Source organism: Anomaloglossus baeobatrachus, chromosome 10 (genome assembly GCF_048569485.1).
Source record: "Anomaloglossus baeobatrachus isolate aAnoBae1 chromosome 10, aAnoBae1.hap1, whole genome shotgun sequence".
Taxonomy (NCBI): Eukaryota; Metazoa; Chordata; class Amphibia; order Anura; family Aromobatidae; genus Anomaloglossus; species Anomaloglossus baeobatrachus.
The window spans coordinates 48,936,301-48,957,176 of record NC_134362.1 but is presented as its reverse complement, the minus strand read 5'-3'; the positions used below and the strand labels follow the sequence as shown (position 1 = coordinate 48,957,176).

Below are 20,876 nucleotides of genomic sequence, written 5' to 3'. Positions count from 1 at the left end.
GCTGTGATTTTTTTTCTCAGTCCAATTTGGACTGAGGGAAAAAAAAAAAAAAATTGCAGATGGGAGCTGAATTATTGAATAACGTGTCCGAGTGCAATGCGAGAATTTCTCGCATTGCACTACTGCGAGAAACTCACAAGTGAGAAGCCGGCCTTAGCTAACTATTGTATTAACTATCTTTTTTTTTTTTAAGTCTCTATTCTCTCTCTGTCGGTCTCTCTGTCCATGTCGGTCTATCCCTCTCTCATACTCACCGATCCCCGGCGCAGCACTGCACAGCGTTCACACTGCTCTGGCGGCTTCTCCACTTTGAATAATGAGCGGCCGGCTTTTTCAAATCTCGTATTCCCTGCTTTCCCGGCGCCTATGATTTGTTGCAGTGAGACACGCCTCCACGTTGAGTGACAGCTGTCTCACTGCAACCAATCCCAGTAGCCGGTGGGCGTGTCTATACTGTGCAGTAAAATTATTAAAAAAAAAAAACAAAAAAAAAAAAAGTGCGGTCCCCCCCCAATTTTTAAACCAACCAAGATAAAGCCAAACGGCTGAAGGCTGGTATTCTCAGGATGGGGAGCCCCACGTTATGGGGAGCCCCCCAGCCTAACAATATCAGCCAGCAGCCGCCCAGAATTGTTGCATTCATTAGATGCAACAGTTCTGGGACTCTACCCGGCTCTTCCCGATTTGCCCTGGTGCGTTGGCAATCGGGGTAATAAGGAGTTAATGGCAGCAGCCCATAGCTGCCACTAAGTCCTAGATTAATCATTGCAGGCGTCTATGAGACACCCCCAATGATTAACCTGTAATTTAAAGTTAATAAACACACACACAGTGAAAAAATCCTTTATTTGCAATAATAAACACGAACAAATACCCTCGTTCACCACTTTATTAAGCCCCAAAAACCCATCCATGTCCGCCCTAATCCACGTAGGTCCCGCGTCGCATCCAGCTCTGCTACATGAAGGTGACAGGAGCTGCAGAAGAACACCGCCGCTCCTGACAGCTCCACGCAGCAACTGAGGTGAGTAGCGCGATCAGCGATATCACTCGGGTTACTCGCAGCCACCCTGGATCCTCCAACTGTGACAGCAAGTCGCCCGAGTGACAGTGATTAAGTCACAGGTGAGTTGCGGTCTCGGGTGGAGGACTCCAGCTGGCCGCGGATAACCTGAGTGACAGCAGCGATAATCACGCTGCTCACTTCAGTCACTCAGGGGGATTAGTGGTCACCAGTGAATCCTTCACGGGTGACCGCTAATCAGGACGCAACACCCAGACAGAGCCACGGGATAACAATGAAGTCGGGTGAAGTTCATCCGACTGCATTCTGATCGTGCGGCTCTGTCTGTGTCTGCTGTCAGTGGCCATGTAGCAGAGCTGAATGGCAGTTGACATAGCTGCTGAGAATAAAAACGGATCCGTCAAAACTAAGCAAAAAAAAAAAAAAAAAAAAAAAGCACCCAAATGCATGCAAACACAAGTTAACAGTCAGTTTTTTTGCTGGATCCGGTAGACTGATCCAGTAAAAAAAAAAAAAAAAAAAAAAAAAAGTTCAGGTCACTAGCGGTGGCATGCGTTCTCCTTTAAAAATGGATCCTGTAACATGCAGTTTGCGGTTTTTTGCCTTAAGGCAAAAAACCGCTGATGTGAAGCTAGCCTAACCCGAGTGAGAGCACAGCTGATCGCGCGGCTCACTGCAGTCACTCAGGGGATTTGCGATCACAGGTGAGTCCTTCACGTGTGACCGCAAATCAAGCTGTGGCACAAGCACACAGCCGTGCGATCACAATGAACTCGGGTGAAGTTCATCCGAGTTCATTCTGATCGCGCGGCACTGTCTCGCAGCCAGCCATGCTCTTCTTGACAGTGCGGTCCCACTCGGCTCTGCTGCAAGTCTATGGGGATGCTGCAGAGCTGAGTGGTACCGTACTGTGAAAAATGTGTGTTCTGGATGCTTTTCCCACTCTGTCTATGGCAGAGCAAGCATCCAGAACGCATGAATTCTCCAGGAATGTGCGCACGTTGCGTTCTGCCGAATGAGTCTCAGAATGTAGCTTTTTCGGCTGCATTCTGTTACGCATATGCAGGGACTTACACGCTGCGGAATACTTACACGCTGCGGAATTATTGAACGCAATGTGCGCACATGGCCTAAAAGAAGCAAGAAAAAAAAAAGCCACATGGGCACATAGGCCTCATTCAGACAGTTAGGCTTACAAGAAATGAAATCTGCAGCATAAATTAATACATTGCAGATCACCCATCACCATGGATTTTGTAGCTGGTTCTATCTGCTTCGGACCTTTTGCACACAAGCGCCAGAAAAATTTGCAACATTTTAGCTACATAGGAGCATGTCCCAACTGCACGCGATTAAGGTTTGTTGCAGGTTTTATACAATCAAAGTGTCTAGAGGTCTCCTCCGGATCAAGGCATAATTAAAGATTTATTATACAAATGGGAGGGGGGGGGGGCAAAATAAAAAAAAAAACAAAAAAAAACCTGTTTCTACCATTATAATTTGTTTAATTAGAGTATAAACCATTTATATATATATTTACATATCAAGACAAAACAATGTAAAGGCCTTGTGTGGGTGAGGACTATAAAGCTACCACGCTTTGTTCAGCCCCCTCTGGCTCCTCTTGAATGGGTTAACAGACAGCAAATCTCGGAATGATTTTGCCCGCAGAAACTGGCCCTCTGCCAGCGACGGACTTTGCAAAGGATCTTGTGAGCTTTTCCCGTACTGGTCAAGGTTTAACTCGGAGGCTGCAATCCTAGAGTCCTTCTTAAGCATGACACGGCTAAGAAATCGTCCCCAAGACCCCGTGGAGTGTTTTCGGACATCCACCAGGCTAGAAGAAAGTGAAGGGACTTGAGGTGAAGAAGGGCAGCTAACGTGGCGACCAGAAACGCGCAAGGCGTGAGCAGGACGTCTGGAAGTTGGTGGTGGGCCGAGGTCTGGGCGCACATTGGATCCTCCCGGTTTGCAGCGGAACTTCAGGGCCAACTTACAAATATATCGCTCAGCTTTTCGACGCTGCTGGATTACACAGAGTGGAGGGGTGCCGGAGAACGGATAGTCACAAGGAGCCACATCGTAAGTATGTGCGAGATCAAATCGAGAAGGAGATCGTAAAAAGTAACCGTCCAGAGCCCCTGTAAATAGAGAATAACAGTGTACCTTTAAGCAATTAATATATGTACTCTTCAAATCGAAACTTTTACAAGACAATGAATCAATCAATAAAGGCTGAGGATACACAGGAACTTCGGTCTCAATACTTCACACCCTCGAAGTTTACAGGGTGCTTTCCCCATGATTCACAATCCACAAACGTCAGAGGCTGGATGACAGATGCAACAGTCTGTCTGGACCCCAGAAAGTCACTCCGCTTTTATGCGCACACGCACACACACACACACACTACAAGTAAACAGGTCACCGGGAGGATGTTACCTTTATTAGCCATTCAAACCCATTTGCGTCAACTTCTGTGCATGTTAGGCTGCTTTCACACATTAGTTTTTTGGCATCAGGCACAATCCGGCGAAAAACGGATAAAACGGATCCGACGCTGGATCAGTTTTTCCCCATAGTCTTGTATTAGCGCTGGATTGTGCCGCATGTTGTTGCGTTTCATCCGGCATGCACCGGATCCGGCAAAAGTTGTGTGTGGCCGAAGACGACACACCATGTATGGCCTCTTTCACACATCACTTTTTGCCATCATGCGCAATCTGGCGTTTTTTGAAAAAACGGATCCAGCACCGGATTAGTTTTTCCGTCATAGTGTTTGAGCCGGATTGTGCCGCATGGCCTTGCATTTTGATCCGGCACGCGCCGGGTGTGTGCGGCTGCCAGAAGGAACGCAGCATCCAACATTTTTTGTGTCCCGCAAAAAAACGGATTGCGACGGATCCAGCGCTGGCTTTTTTTTTTTTTTTTACACAATGGTAGCCTATGGGCACCAGACCAGTCGCCATCCGTAAAAAATAAAAAAAATACAAATATACAATATGGAATCAGGCAACTGATCCGTTTTTTTGTTTCTGGGCATGCCCAGAACATATGTAAATTCACTTCAGGTTTGTGCCTGAAGAAAAAAAAAAGAAAAAAAAAAATGAAAAAAGGAAAAAGGGTTTTGTTGAAAAACTTAAAAAAACGGCCGCCGACGGATCTGGTGTGTTGGATAATGGTTGCCTACCAAAGCCGGATCTGTCGTAATACGGCAAAAAAACAAAAAAAAAAAAACGCAAAACAGTGACGATTGCGTTGTTTTAAACCGAGTATGCTCAGTATCACAATGGATCCATCGAAAAACGGAGGAAACTGATTGAAAAAAACTGATGCGACAGATCCATTTTTTTCAACGGATCCGTTGCATCAGTTTTTTCGCCAGATTGTGCCCGATGCCAAAAACCTGATGTGTGAAAATAGCCTTATCAGGCCAAAATCACCAGGGTATGTGAAATTTTGATCAGGGTCATTTGGATGCTTTTGGTTGTCATTATGATTTAAAAAGAGAAAACACAGAAGTTTGACAATAAATGGCTTCACCCAACCACTAACCATGAGTGGGGAAAACAAAAAAAAAAAAAAAAAAAAAAAAAAAGAGATATAGATATATTGTTCATTCAGGTCAACATGAGGTCGGCTAAGGGATTGCAGCCCAAATTGAGACGTGTGATTGCATTCTTAGCCATCTTGTGCTTTACTTAAAAAAGTGCATAAACCCCTGAGTTCTTGCTGTACATTACCTGCAGACATTGGCCTCCTCGCTGGTGTCATTCCACCTTGCAGCTCCTTTCTCCTTTCCAGACTACAATCTATAGACCTGGGTCTCATCGCACAGCTTCTATGCGGTGACATCAAGGAAACAGAAGTGTGACAAGAGATGTCGCTACAGAGGGAAGAGCACGACGAAGATGTGGAGTCCAGGTCACTTGTCTCATAGAAACCTGCGGGAGAGAAAGAACAACTAGCTCATGAATGCTGCATTTTTTTTTATTTTTTTTTTTAAGTATAAAATAGAACTATATAAATTAACAATGTCCTGTGTGGGTTCACGCCAGGCACAGCCTACTGTATGGCAGTCTGTAGTTTGGGGTCTATTATAGGAGTACAGACTACTGTAGAAATACAACTTGTAGTGTAGAGAGTGAGGTCAGGTGTGGGCGGCTGTATGTCACGGTCTGTATACATCCCAAAATGCTGCCTCAAACCAATTGTCTAATGATACGAACCTACAATCTCATCAGTGACATAAATAGAGTCCGATGGGCCCAAATCTAAGATTTAGATGTGCACCTCTTGCCTGCATTTTGGTCAGCTGTATAGGCACTTTTAGTGTACGTGTTGCCCCTCCATTATGTAGTAATCTCCCCCATCCTGTACATGTCACCCATCCTGGGCCCCTTCCTGGTACTCACATCGCCCATCCTGGGCCCCATCCTAGTGTACACGTCACCCATCCTGGTATACATGTTCCCCTTCCTGGTATATATGTCACCCATCCTGGTATAAATGTTCCCTGTTCTGGTATATATGTCCACCATCCTGGGCCTGTTCCTTCTATATATTTCCCCTGTACTGGTATGTATGTTCCCCATCCTGGGCTCCTTCCTGGCATATATGTCGCCCATCCTGGTATAAATGTTGCCTGTTCTGGTATATATGTCCACCATCCTGGGCCTGTTCCTTCTATACAATTTCCCCTGTACTGGTATATAGGTCCCCCATCCTGGGCCTGTTCCTTCTATATATTTCCCCAGTACTGGTATATATGTCCACCATCCTGGACCTGTTCCTTCTATATATTTCCCTGTACTGGTATGTATGTTCCCCATCCTGGGCCCCTTCCTGGCATATATGTCGCCCATCCTGGTATAAATGTTGCCTGTTCTGGTATATATGTCCACCATCCTGGGCTTGTTCCTTCTATACATTTCCCCTGTACTGGTATATAGGTCCCCCATCCTGGGCCATTTCCTGGTATACATGTCGCCCTTCCTGGTATATATGTCCTCCATTCTGCCACTGTTCTCTAATGCATAAAAAAAAAAAAAAAGAAAAAACCCCAGACATTTTCACCTTCCCTCACTCCCATGACTTACTCTTTGCTAGCCAGCATAGAGCCTGGCAGCTGACATCAAGTGCCCGTTACGGGTAACGTATGTTGTCACTGCTATGCATCACCTGTAGCTCACGATCAGCTGCCGACCGCTGATTAGCCAGCGGTATGTATTGCGGTGCGAAGACCCATAGGGTCTCTGCTCTGCAATACATTTCAGTTGAATGTGCATCCTGGCATACATATCCAGCTGAAATAGGAGTCAGCGGGCCCTCCTCCAGCATGAACCCAGTCACATTCACACCCTCTGTGATAAAAATTGTTACGCTGCCTCATCTCATATGCCTGCATGGCCTATTCTAGTTCAGGAGAACCGCAGTAAGCCGGTTATTATAGTCCATATAAAGACCAGAAAAGGGCATTTCTTTCACAAATACCATGGCTCTATATGGGTTGGGACCTCGGGATATAATGAGTCAGTGTGCAGTCTGGCACGTTTTAGACATGGGATTAGTTATCCATTTCTCTAAACGAGCTCTAAAGCCAGTTTCACATGTCAGATCAGAATATCTGGCACGAATGTTGGGAGACAAACTACTTCTAATGCCTATGAGGTAGGAAGTTCAGATCAGAAAACATGGCAGCAGTCTGGCAGGGTCTTCAGATCAGAGGATGGTCCATGTTTTAGGGATGTATGAAACCGGCCTAAGGCTACATTCACATGACCGTTCATTTTTTGCGGGCCACAAAAAACGGTCCTTTGTTCACGAATGCAGAATGCACCCGTGTGACATCCGTTCCGCATACGGTCCGTGTGCCTTCCGTTTTTTTTTCCTACCGCAAAAATCGGAAGCAGCAAGAAAGATAAATACAGAAGTAGATATATAGAGATGGATAGATATAGAGACCGAGAGATAAAGGGATGAATGAATAGAGGGATAGATAGAGAGATAATAGATGAGAAAGACATATATAATGTCCCACCCCCCTGCATATTCTAAGCTGGCACACTTTTGTGACTTTCATGTGGCACTAAAGGGTGCTTAGCCTTGTATTTAGCCAAAAAAAAAAAAAAGACGTGGGGTCCCCTCTATCTTTTGTAGCCAGCTAGGGTAAAGCAGACGGCTGGAGCCTGTAGACCACAGCTGTCAGCTTCACCTTGGCTGGTAATCCAAAACTGAGGGCACCCCACGCTGTTATTTTAAATTAAATAATTTAAAACAAAAAACATGGGGTCCCCCCAAATTGGATTACCAGCCAAGGTAAAGCAGACAGCTGTGGTCTGGTATTCTGACTAGGGAGGTCCACCGTTATTGGACACTCCCCAGCCTAAAAATAGTAGGCTACAGCCACCCCAGAAGTGGCGCATCCATTGGATGTGCCAATCCTGGTGCTTTGCCCCAACTCATCCCATTGCCCTGGTGCGGTGGCAAACGGGGTAATACATGGGATTGATGCCAGATGTGTAATGTCACCTGGCATCAAGCCCTGGGGTTAGTGATGTCAAGCGTCTATCTGACATCACCAACCCACTCAGTAATAATAATAAAAAAAAAAAAAAAAAAGAAACATTTTTATTTGAAAAAACACTCCCCAATACATTCCCTCTTTCACCAATTTATTAGAAAAAAAACAAACAAATCCAGGTCTGGTGTAATCCAAGAGGATCCCACGACGATTCATACCATAGTCACTGTCCCAGTCAATGGAGAACATAATGTTCCCCATTGGCTGGGAGAGCAGTGCAGTGACCTGAGCTAACATCAATAGGTCAGCCCAGGTTACTGCAGGGGATGCTGTCAGGAGGTACATTACCTGCGGTGATCGATGCACTCCTGACATCAGCGCTGTCACTGAGTTCAATGACCGCCGCCTTCACAAACCAAGTATCGCGAGCGGCCCGTGATGTCACCGCTAGTCACAGTCTCGGACCGCCCCGAGAGGTGATGTAAGAACACGGCTGTCAGTGACGAGCGCTGACGTCAGGAGGGCAGGACTTCATCACTGTAGGTAATAAACTTTACTAACCTCCCGACGGCAGTGTTCATCATCCTCGCGGCTGCTGACACTGCAGTGCCAGCATATGCTGACATTGCAGTGCACACATATGTTGATGCACTGCAGTGCGGGCAGCTGGGGACACACTACAGTGCGAGCATATGCTGACATTGCAGTGCGGGTAGCTGCGGGGCTGCGGCTGTAGAGGGACACAGACTGCAGGGGCACCCGACGGAAGTCCACGGAAGTGCTTCCGTGCGGCTTCCGGGGATTTTACGGGCCCATTGACTCGTATTGAGTCACGGTCTGTTATTAAGGAACAGAATAGGACATGTTCCATAATATCGGAACGGACATGCGGCATCCGATGTGTTTTTTTGTAGGATCGGATGCACACGGAAGTGCTCCCGTGTACCATCCGATCCTACACAAAAGACATTGAAAAGATGGTCCTGTTCGTGGGTCTGCAAAAAAACCAGGAACTGACCAGGACAAACGGAATGGTCGTCTGAATGAGCCCTTAAGCCGAAATTTGGCAGAAGAATTTCAGAGTTCCTCTTGCGCTGCACCATGCAGGCAACACGCTCAACAAAAGGATCCTCCAAAGCAGACAGTGACATTTACCAGCATATATCCAGTACCTGAGCTATGGGCCGACATCCTCCTGGAAAACAGAATATCAGTTGTAACTCCAGAACTTCCCAGTCTTAGCCGTGGTGCCATAGATCCAGATCCAATTCTGCGCAATGGTGCAAGTTCAGTGGGAAGTAGTGGCTGGATAAAAGAGGGAAATGGTAAGAAAGATATAACATTGATAACCACCCTGTGCATGTACTAAAATCTGACAACTCAGTTAGCAGCGAATACAACAAATACATGAATTTTGCCTAAATGAGGCCAGTAAATGTGAAAGATTGTAGTCTATGCAGTTTTGTAGAATTTCTTGGAGCTGTGTAAACAACGGAAAGTAGACAGTTGTTTATTGGACATAATATATGGTGTAGAACAGAGATGCTTTGGCCACCGGGGTGGCGCTATTTTTTGCAAAATGTGAAAGACAAATAAGCAAAACTCCAACTACAAGTATTTCAGATTCATAAAACAGACCAAGAATAGATACTTTATTAGAGTTGAGCAGGTTGCTAATAATCCGGATCAGTCACGGGTTGCCCCAGAAGTCCGGATCCGATCCGGCCCAATGTAAGTCAATGGGGGAGCGGATCCGCAACTTTTCGCTGATGAAATCACATACAACTTAAAAAAAAAATAAATATATATATATATAATATTTAATATTTATTTGTTTTGGTTTTTTTTCTTCATTATATATATATATATATATCTCTATCTATATATACATACACACACTCTATCTGTAGCAAAAAATATTCCAAGAAAGAAAAGAAAAACTCACTAAGATGTTCATGCTAAAAAAGTTTTTTTTTTATTATATAATATATTTTTATTTTAATTAATAATAATTAAAAAAATTAAATACATTCAGAATTTACTTTGCAGTTTGGTTCCATCCCAGATTCCAATATCTGTTTACTGGCGACAAATGGAAACACATCCTCTGTTCTCCTGTAACTTTATGTTTTCCATTTGTCTGTTCCGTGTAGAATCCTCGGCCGTCTTGTTTCAAACAGAAGCAGAGGAGGCCCCAGTGATTACATGGAACCCATCTGCTTTCCGTTTGTTGTTTATTTTTAAAACAGAAGAATTTGGGCAAGAAAAACATATCGTACATGTAAACATCGCCCTACAGGCTCAAGGGCTTGTTCATGCTCTGGATTTTTACCTGGGGGGGGGGGGGGGGGGGAATTGTCTGCAGCAATTTACAGTACCAGAAAAATCAGTAAGCTCAGAAAACTCATGGAGATGCTGTTTTCGTTTTTTTTTCTCCTTGAGGATATGAACCAAAAACATTTTTTGTTTTCAAAATCCGCAGCATATCTGTCCTATCAGTGTGTTTTGTTTTTTTTCCCCAACCATTCAAATGATTGTGGGCAAAAAAACAAACAAACCACAAAACAAATCCCCCTATAACATTGAAATGAATAAAACAAATAAATAAATAAATAGTGCGTATTTTATGCAGCATTTGTCATGCCAACACATGAGTTTCCACAGTATGGTGTTTGTGGCAGTGTATGCAATAATAAATATTATCAATTATATGGGGTCTGCTAAATGACAATGTGCAACCAATGGCAGGGATGTGGAAGGGAGAAAAAGAATACCCATAGTTCTTTTCTTGTATAGAAGCTTAGGGAAAGAAGGTGAAATTATATATATATATATATATATATATATATATATATATATATATATATATATATATATATATATATATATATATATATATATATATATATATATATATATATATATATAAACACATACATACACAGTTAGGTCCAGAAATATTTGGACAGTGACACAAGTTTTGTTATTTTAGCTGTTTACAAAAACATGTTCAGAAATACAATTATATATATATAATATGGGCTGAAAGTGCACACTCCCAGCTGCAATATGAGAGTTTTCACATCCAAATCGGAGAAAGGGTTTAGGAATCATAGCTCTGTAATGCATAGCCTCCTCTTTTTCAAGGGACCAAAAGTAATTGGACAAGGGACTCTCTGGGCTACAATTAAATCTGAAGGCGTCTCCCTCGTTAACCTGTAATCAATGAAGTAGTTAAAAGGTCTGGGGTTGATTACAGGTGTGTGGTTTTGCATTTGGAAGCTGTTGCTGTGACCAGACAACATGCGGTCTAAGGAACTCTCAATTGAGGTGAAGCAGAACATCCTGAGGCTGAAAAAAAAAAGAAAAAATCCATCAGAGAGATAGCAGACATGCTTGGAGTAGCAAAATCAACAGTCGGGTACATTCTGAGAAAAAAGGAATTGACTGGTGAGCTTGGGAACTCAAGAAGGCCTGGGCGTCCACGGATGACAACAGTGGTGGATGATCGCCGCATACTTTCTTTGGTGAAGAAGAACACGTTCACAACATCAACTGAAGTCCAGAACACTCTCAGTGAAGTAGGTGTATCTGTCTCTAAGTCAACAGTAAAGAGAAGACTCCATGAAAGTAAATACAAAGGGTTCACATCTAGATGCAAACCATTCATCAATTCCAAAAATAGACAGGCCAGAGTTAAATTTGCTGAAAAACACCTCATGAAGCCAGCTCAGTTCTGGAAAAGTATTCTATGGACAGATGAGACCAAGATCAACCTGTACCAGAATGATGGGAAGAAAAAAGTTTGGAGAAGAAAGGGAACGGCACATGATCCAAGGCACACCACATCCTCTGTAAAACATGGTGGAGGCAACGTGATGGCATGGGCATGCATGGCTTTCAATGGCACTGGGTCACTTGTGTTTATTGATGACATAACAGCAGACAAGAGTAGCCGGATGAATTCTGAAGTGTACCGGGATATACTTTCAGCCCAGATTCAGCCAAATGCCGCAAAGTTGATCGGACGGCGCTTCATAGTACAGATGGACAATGACCCCAAGCATACAGCCAAAGCTACCCAGGAGTTCATGAGTGCAAAAAAGTGGAACATTCTGCAATGGCCAAGTCAATCACCAGATCTTAACCCAATTGAGCATGCATTTCACTTGCTCAAATCCAGACTTAAGACGGAAAGACCCACAAACAAGCAAGACCTGAAGGCTGCAGCTGTAAAGGCCTGGCAAAGCATTAAGAAGGAGGAAACCCAGCGTTTGGTGATGTCCATGGGTTCCAGACTTAAGGCAGTGATTGCCTCCAAAGGATTCGCAACAAAATATTGAAAATAAAAATATTTTGTTTGGGTTTGGTTTATTTGTCCAATTACTTTTGACCTCCTAAAATGTGGAGTGTTTGTAAAGAAATGTGTACAATTCCTACAATTTCTATCAGATATTTTTGTTCAAACCTTCAAATTAAACGTTACAATCTGCACTTGAATTCTGTTGAAGAGGTTTCACTTGTAATCCAATGTGGTGGCATGCAGAGCCCAACTCGCGAAAATTGTGTCACTGTCCAAATATTTCTGGACCTAACTAATATATATATATATATACACACACACACATATACACACACACACACACACTCTGCCTACAAGTAGTATTCAACCCCCTGCAGATTTAGCAGGTTTACACATTCGGAATTAACTTTGCATTGTGACATTTGGACTGTAGATCAGCCTGGAAGTGTGAAATGCACTGCAGCAAAAAAGAATGTTATTTCTTTTTTTATTTTTTTTTTTAAATTGTGAAAAGTTTATTCAGAGGGTCATTTATTATTCAACCCCTCAAACCACAAGAATTCTGTTTGGTTCCCCTAAAGTATTAAGAGGTATTTCAGGCACAAAGAACAATGAGCTTCACATGTTTGGATTAATTATCTCTTTTTCCAGCCTTTTCTGACTATTTAAGACCCTCCCCAAACTTGTGAACAGCACTCATACTTGGTCAACATGGGAAAGACAAAGGAGCATTCCAAGGCCATCAGAGACAAGATCGTGGAGGGTCACAAGGCTGGCAAGGGGTACAAAACCCTTTCCAAGGAGTTGGGCCTACCTGTCTCCACTGTTGGGAGCATCATCCGGAAGTGGAAGGCTTATGGAACTACTGTTAGCCTTCCACGGCCTGGACAGCCTTTGAAAGTTTCCACCCGTGCCGAGGCCAGGCTTGTCCGAAGAGTCAAGGCTAACCCATGGACAACAAGGAAGGAGCTCCGGGAAGATCTCATGGCAGTGGGGACATTGGTTTCAGTCAATACCATAAGTAACGTACTCCACCGCAATGGTCTCCGTTCCAGACGAGCCCGTAAGGTACCTTTACTTTCAAAGCGTCATGTCAAGGCTCGTCTACAGTTTGCTCATGATCACTTGGAGGACTCTGAGACAGACTGGTTCAAGGTTCTCTGGTCTGATGAGACCAAGATCGAGATCTTTGGTGCCAACCACACACGTGACGTTTGGAGACTGGATGGCACTGCATACGACCCCAAGAATACCATCCCTACAGTCAAGCATGGTGGTGGCAGCATCATGCTGTGGGGCTGTTTCTCAGCCAAGGGGCCTGGCCATCTGGTCCGCATCCATGGGAAGATGGATAGCACGGCCTACATGGAGATTTTGGCCAAGAACCTCCGCTCCTCCATCAAGGATCATAAGATGGGTCGTCATTTCATCTTCCAACAAGACAACGACCCAAAGCACACAGCCAAGAAAACCAAGGCCTGGTTCAAGAGGGAAAAAATCAAGGTGTTGCAGTGGCCTAGTCAGTCTCCTGACCTTAACCCAATTGAAAACTTGTGGAAGGAGCTCAAGATTAAAGTCCACATGAGACACCCAAAGAACCTAGATAACTTGGAGAAGATCTGCATGGAGGAGTGGGCCAAGATAACTCCAGAGACCTGTGCCGGCCTGATCAGGTCTTATAAAAGACGATTATTAGCTGTAATTGCAAACAAGGGTTATTCCACAAAATATTAAACCTAGGGGTTGAATAATAATTGACCCACACTTTTATGTTGAAAATTTATTAAAATTTAACTGAGCAACATAACTTGTTGGTTTGTAAGATTTATGCATCTGTTAATAAATCCTGCTCTTGTTTGAAGTTTGCAGGCTCTAACTTATTTGCATCTTATCAAACCTGCTAAATCTGCAGGGGGTTGAATACTACTTGTAGGCACTGTAGATACATACACACACATACATATACATATACATACACATATATACATATACACATGCGTGTAAAATTTATATAATATATATATTTTTTTATTTTACACACATACATGCATACACACACACACACATTTTCTTTTCCCCATTTCATGAGGCATATTTACAATACACTTTCTGACAATTTTTTTTAAATGGATCGGTTTCGAAATCCACATAAAAGCATTGGGTTAGTTCAAAGGGAAAGGCACTCTGGTTCCGGATGAGTATTTTCACAGATGCTTTGTTTTTTTTTTGTTTTTTTGGGGGGGGAGGGGGGGGGGGTAGTTTAGCCCTTTAAAACAAAAGCCTCCTCAAGAACTCTTTGAAATTAATTGGAAAGGTTTTCCATGGGAAATGTATTTTGCTTTTCATGACTCCCCTAACCCCCATGAAGGCATTTTGAAAAACACCTGGTTGGAAAAAAAAAAAAAAAATTATTGTGACTTCTTTGATGATGGCCCTGAAAAAAAATCTCTCCAAACTATGCACTGTTCATTTAGCATTCTGCAAAGAATGCTTCAAAAAAAAAAAAAAAAAAAAAAAAAAAATGAAGGGGGTGGGGGTTTCCTGAAGTGATTTCACCACAAAACAGAAATAAATAAAATGAAGGTGCCGCTATGTTCACACAGTGCCTTTTTGCTGCATCAAAACCAGATCTCTTGGCAGTAAAGAAGCCGTTTTTTGTTATTGAGTTTTTGGGGGTATCATTTTTGTACAGTGTATGTTTAAATAAAGTTCGTTTCATTCACCCAAAAAAAAGAAAAAAGAAGGAGCAGTTTTCCATTCAGTCAGGGGAAGGGGGGGGAGCAAGTGTGTGTGTGTGTGTGTGTGTGTGTGTGTGTGTGTGTGTGTGTGTGTGTGTGTGTGTGTGTGTGTGTGTGTGAGAATACACACACACACACAAGATTCCAGAATCTTGAAGGTTTTGCTGGTACTATAAAAAGTAGTTTTTTTATTAGCATGTATTTGCTTAAAACCAATGAAAAAAAGAACACAAAGACACCCACAACGTGTGAACATAGCCGTATAGAGAAAGACTTGAGTACCTGAAAGAAAACTGCATGTTTAAGGCTATGTTCACACACTGCATCTTTTGCTGTGTTTTTTTGAGGTCACAAAGATGCACCCAAATGCATGCATTTTCTTCCCCTAGCAAAGTCTATAGGCCACTTTACACACAGCGACATCGCTAGTAATGTCGCTGCCGATCGTACCCGCCCCCGTCGTTTGTGCGTCACGGGCAAATCGCTGCCGTAGCGCACAATATCGTTAGTCCCCGTCACACGGGCTTACCTGCCTAGTGACGTCGCTGTGGCCGGCGAATCGCTTCCTTACTAAGGGGGCGGTTCGTGCGGCGTCAGTAAGCGGCCGCCCAATAGAAGCGGAGGGGCGGAGATGAGCGGGTGGAACATCTCACCCACCTCCTTCCTTCCTCATTGCGGGCGGGCGCAGGTAAGGTGACGTGCCTCGTTCCTGCGGTGTCACACGTAGCGATATGTGCTTCCGCAGGAACGACGAACAACCAGCGTCCTGCAACAGAAACGATAATCGGGATTAGAACGACGCGTCAACGATTAGTTAAGTAATTTTGATAGTTAGCGGTCGTTCGTGCGTTTCACACGCAATAACGTCGCTAACGAGGCCGGATGTGCGTCATAAATTCCGTGACCCCAACGACATCTCGTTAGCGATGTCGTTGCGTGTAAAGCGGCCTTAAGAGATTTCTATTTTGCCATCTACACTTGCCATCTTTTTTTGGCGGCATCTTGCTTGCGTTTTTGAAGAGGCAGCAGGTCAATTCTTTTTGCATTTTTCCAGTGATTTTGAGCCCTTCCAGTCAATAGATTTGACAAAAACGCGTTTTGCAGTGGGTGCGTTTTTTGGGACAAAAACGCTGCATCTTTGTGGTCGAAAAAAGATGCAGTGTGTGAACATAGCCTTAATGTATGGATAGATGAAATGGCCTCTTGTGAAATGGACACTGGCCCCTATTTCACCAAGATGTTTTCCCACAGTTTGGGCTCGTGCACAGGACAGATTATCTCGGACGAGCGCCATCTGTGATTCTCACGGACTCACATAATGGAACAAAAACAAAAAAAACTTTTTTTTTTTTTTTTTTCCTCTTGGAGTCCCAGAAAAACTGACGCCAATGTGATCAGACTTTGATCAGTTAGATCCAAATAGGACAATTTTTCTCGGATGGAGAGAAAGCGGTGGCGATTCTAATCTTCTGATTGAACTTCATGCCAACACTCTTTTTGGTGCAGAATAATCTATTGGCTGTACTCAATGTGTCCACAATACTTCTCACAGGTCACGGCTTGCTACATTGTATCAGGTTCCAGCAAAGCCTGTGCAGCACGGAGTCCAGAATGATACTTTATAAACATATTCGCCCTTGTGGTGTTCTCCCACCAACTTTTTTGACTATGTATCAATTAGATAAAGATTAGTGAGTGGTCCACCACTAAGACCCCCCCATCAATGTCACCTTCACCAACGTCTTGAGAAGTGGTTGGAGTTCAGGCAAGAAGTATCATAGGCACCTTGACCAAGTTATCAGAATTCAAGTGGTATAAATTATGACAGATGCATTCTGACCAGTGAATATATCAGGCACTATTTTAATTAAGAGGCATAAACCTCTTAAAAGGGAACTGGTTGGCTCTGATAAAGCTATTAACCTGTAGATATAGGGTTAATCTGTATGATAATAGTGTTATAACTAAAAGTGTGGCACCTGGGAGAAAAATAATCTTATTTCTCCCAGCAGCCGCTGGCTTTCAGTCATACAGATGTAGTTACAGTCACGTAATTACAGAAATTTGTCATGGCTTACAGCACTGGGATCACACCTGGGAGAAAGTTCCTTTTTATTTCTCCCAGCAGCCGCTGGCTTTCAGTCATACAGATGTAGTTACAGTCACGTAATTACAGAAATTTGTCACGGCTTACAGCACTGGAAGCACACCTGGGAGAAAGTTAATTTTATTTCTCCCAGCAACAGCTTTCAGTCATACCGATGTAGTTAGGCACAAAATTACAGAAATTTGTCACGGTTTAAAGCACTGGAAGAGATGTCTGTAAGCACACACTGGTACTGACTGACAGCCGCCTCTGCAGTGTATAACAAGCTGTCAATCAGTGCCAGGGCATGCTTACAGACGCCACTTTCAGTGCTGTCAGCCGTGACTGTAATTACGTCTCTATGACTGAAAGCTGCAGCTCCAGGGCCAAATAAAAAAAAGTTTGTTTTCTCCCAGGTGCCGCACTTTCGATACAGCTGTGTAATCTGTAGATTAACCCTATATCTGCAGGTTAATTGTATTATCAGACATGACATTCACTAAATTCATTAAAGGGTACCTCTTACTCCAGCGCTCCGTTCATTAAAGGTACAAAGCACTAGTCTTAATGAGTCAGAGGTCTATGGGATGAAGTTAAGATTAATTTATTTTGACATTCAGGAAAATAGCAAACTAGAATGGATCACAGTGTCAGGTAACAGCCTGGTGCAAGCTCACGGATTTAGGTGTTGGAAAGCCACGGATTGTAAGTGCCATATTGTAACACTGACCGATAGGAAGACTTTGTCCTGCAATTAAGTATCTACACACCTTACACAAACACACAGCTCTTAACAAGTACCGAGATAGAAGGAGTTAGAAAAGATCTGATTGTGACCTTCCTAAAAGAGCAATAGAGGATAAAGACATTTCCTGTGCGTTTCTGCTACTGTGTCATGGCCATAGAGTGTAAGCTCATGGGTCACCACTATGTACAACGCTAGAAATTACCATTATTAGCTACACATATGAGGCATGTACAGGCTACAGGTGGACTCACCTCTGGGTCTTCACTTTGCTCCACATGGTCTAGTTCTTGGCCATCGGTTCTGGCCCATGATGATGGCTGGTACGGCCAGGGTTGGTGGCTGGAGACAACGTCAGATGGTTCTTGGATCAGTCTCCTTGAAGCTTGTGGATCCATTCTCCACTGGGCTGCTTTTCTTGCATGAACTTTGGCCTCAGCTCCTTCTACTAAGTCTTGACCAAGATCTTGTTGGAAGCTGCTGGATTTTGGACTGTAGCCTTGGATTACATCCTCTGGAGGACTCATCTCTTGAAAGTTTTCCAGTTTACATCTTCTCAGTCTGACAAGAACCTCCTCCTGGATGTTCTCCAGCTCTAAACTTCTACATCTTGTCTGATCCAGGTCCAGATTTTTCCTCTTAGAACCTTGCCTTTTGGGCTGTTCCCCCTGTCCCTCCAGGACCCCCCTGACCCTCTCCTGTACCTCTTGTCTCATTACATGGAGTTCCTGCAGACTTGCTGTGGTCACCTCCAGCAATCTATTCAACCATGTCCGATCAGATCGGGTATGAGCAGGAGGCTGGGCTCTCATAGTGAAGCGGATCACACCTGGATGGATGATGGAATCTGGTTCTGTTCAGTCCTTTTTATATAACTCCTCGGTCATGTAGCCAAGAACAGCAAGGCTGCAGCCTGAAGATCAGAGCATGGAGTCCTGAGAGCAGAGCTTGGTGCAGACCCCAGAGGCTGAGCAGCCAATCAGAGCTCGGGAGTAATTGGATCCTAGATGTCACAGTCTGAACAATCACTTTCCGGATGCCAGCACTTGGACAATGAGAGGAGATTGCAGATTTGCAGCCTGCGCTGCTCCTTGTGCTGTTATCAAAGATCAGCTGCACAGACTGGGCAGGGAGGGATACACAGGCGAGCTCTGCCCCAATTACTGAGCCGCAGCCCTGCGCACCCACTCTGCGCACCCCGAGCTCTGCAGCCTTTGTTCACACTCGGCGCCGGGGATTTAAACTCAGTGACGTCACAGCGGGTGGGAACCTGCAGCCTCAAAGCACAGGTCCAAGCACTGTATATGGTAAAGCTACACTGATGCTATATATGCATATATATAATGTGAGGTGAGTATGGAGTAATTTTGTGTATATTCAGTATGTATATATATATATATATATATATATATATATATATATATATATATATAAATATATATATACACACACACACACAAACTTACATATTTTATATATATATATATATATATATATATATATTGCCAGTCATTGCACTGGCTGCCCATATATCATAGGATCCAATTCAAACTGCTTGTTCTCACCCACAAAGCTCTCCACAGTGCGGCACCCCCCTACATCTCCACCCTCCTCTCTGTCTATCACCCCACCCGTTCTCTACGCTCTGCAAATGACTTTCGACTAACATCCACACTAATTCGAACCTCCCACTCCCGGATCCAAGACTTCTTCCGAGCTGCACCAAACCTCTGGAACGCTCTACCCCAAGAAGTTGGGACAAATCACAACTTACTCAGCTTCAGACGCTCCCTAAAAACGCATCTTTTTAGGGCGGCCTATCACACTCCCTAGCCAAACTAATTTCACCTAATCCCTCTACAACTTCTCAGAACATAACCCCACGTCAAACTCCATGGCACCCAAATGCATCTCAAGGCTCTGGCCTATTGGTCCAGGCAGCCATTATCTATCCCCCATGAGATGGCTGGATTGTCATTGTAAGTAAGCACTTGTGCCTTGCCCCTCCCCCCATCTCATTGTACATTGTAAGCGCTCACGAGCAGGGTTGCCATTTTTCCCTTTAAATATTGTATCGTCTATAATCGTTACTTGTTTGCATATGTTTATGTATATGATATGTATATGAGCCTCCTGAATTGTAAAGCACTGCAGAATATGTTGGCGCTATAGAAATAAAGAATATATATATATATATATATATATATATATATATATATATATATATATATATATATATATTCTAAATAAAAAAACGAGATCCAGCAAGGTAAGACGACTCCAGCGGGCAATAAAAAAAAGTATATTTTTCTTTTTCTTTCCGACTTTATTATACAAGGATAAAAAATTAGTTTTGGCTTGGGACCGTGAAGAAGGCGGTTGTTACCGCCGAAACGCATAGTCCATACTGCGTATACCTTGGATATAACTATCTGTCAAGAGCTCTGGAATTTTTTTATCCTTGTATAATAAAGTCGGAAAGAAAAAGAAAAATATACTCCTTTTATTGCCCGCTGGAGTCATCTTACCTTGCTGGATCTCTTTACTTGCTCTACATTTCTTGGAAGCCTCCCATTTCGGGTCCGTGCAATAAGGAAGACTGAGACACCCGGGCTTGAGCTCAGACAGGTGAGCTGGTCTACAATTTTTTCTGTTTCAAATATATATATAATATATAATATATATATATATATATATATATATATATATATATATATATATATATATATATATATATATATATATATACACATACATACATACAATCAGCCTTGTCTGCTATCAGTGAGGATATGTGCGTTCTGGATGCAGCTCCCACTCCCAGCGCATGAAATTGGCTTTTTTTTAACACAAAAACTGCACCCATTATGCAGTGTTTCTGCAGTGATTTGAAGCGCACATGTGCTGTCAAATCGCTGCAGAATATTCAGCAGTTACGTGAGCATAAGCCCTAAGGCCATGTGCCCACGGGAGAAAGTAACTGTGGACTTTTCTGCAGGTATTTCCGCAGGTTCACGCAGCAACTCTCCGGAATACGCAGCTATCAATTGATGCAGTATTTCTGCAAAATTGTTGCGGTAAACCTGCGGAAACAGTGCGGATTTCATACAGAATTCCTGCGCATTTCCCACCCTGAATCTCCATAGTGGGAAGGCAGGAATGCCGCAGATAATTCCGCATGAATAATTGACATGCAGTTACGTGCGGCTACGGAAAATCCGCAGCATTTTCTGCAGTCACAAATACCGCAGCATTGATACAGCACTGCCCAAATCCCATAGGATAACATGGGGAGTGTCTGTACTTGCGTAAACCAGCGGATTTATCTAGAAAATCTGCGGGTTTTCCCACAGAAAAATCTGCAGTTACTTTCTCTGCAATAGTGGCCACATCTCTGTATAACATGATAGGGAAGGCTTATTCTAAATACCTTGTTCAGCCAATTCTGTCTCCGAGC

The 20,876-nt window shown here is 43.5% G+C and overlaps 1 protein-coding gene and 1 long non-coding RNA gene across 2 annotated transcripts in view; one reads left to right on the top strand and one right to left on the bottom strand.

Annotated features, from left to right (window-relative positions):
- Positions 1-20,876, top strand: part of LOC142254665 (uncharacterized) — a 56,400-nt gene that overhangs the window by 9,323 nt on the left and 26,201 nt on the right. The gene's annotated exons all lie outside the window — the stretch shown is intronic.
- Positions 2,522-18,559, bottom strand: LOC142254664 (uncharacterized). Its single transcript, XM_075325845.1, has 4 exons — positions 17,674-18,559; positions 8,720-8,852; positions 4,768-4,968; positions 2,522-3,165 (listed from the first exon to the last, which is right to left on the bottom strand). The coding sequence occupies exons 1-4, from the start codon at positions 18,229-18,231 to the stop codon at positions 2,615-2,617; spliced, it is 1,443 nt and encodes a 480-aa protein (XP_075181960.1). The 5' UTR covers positions 18,232-18,559; the 3' UTR covers positions 2,522-2,614.

Excerpts from the sequence above, each read along its gene's own strand:
- LOC142254664 (XM_075325845.1), bottom strand. The coding sequence starts at position 18,231 with ATGAGAGCCCAGCCTCCTGCTCATACCCGATCTGATCGGACATGGTTG. Across the intron at positions 8,853-17,673 it reads AGCAAAGTGAAGACCCAGAG|CCACTACTTCCCACTGAACT; the intron begins GTGAGTCCACCT and ends TCTTTTATCCAG. Across the intron at positions 4,969-8,719 it reads GATGTCGGCCCATAGCTCAG|GTTTCTATGAGACAAGTGAC; the intron begins GTACTGGATATA and ends TCTCTCCCGCAG.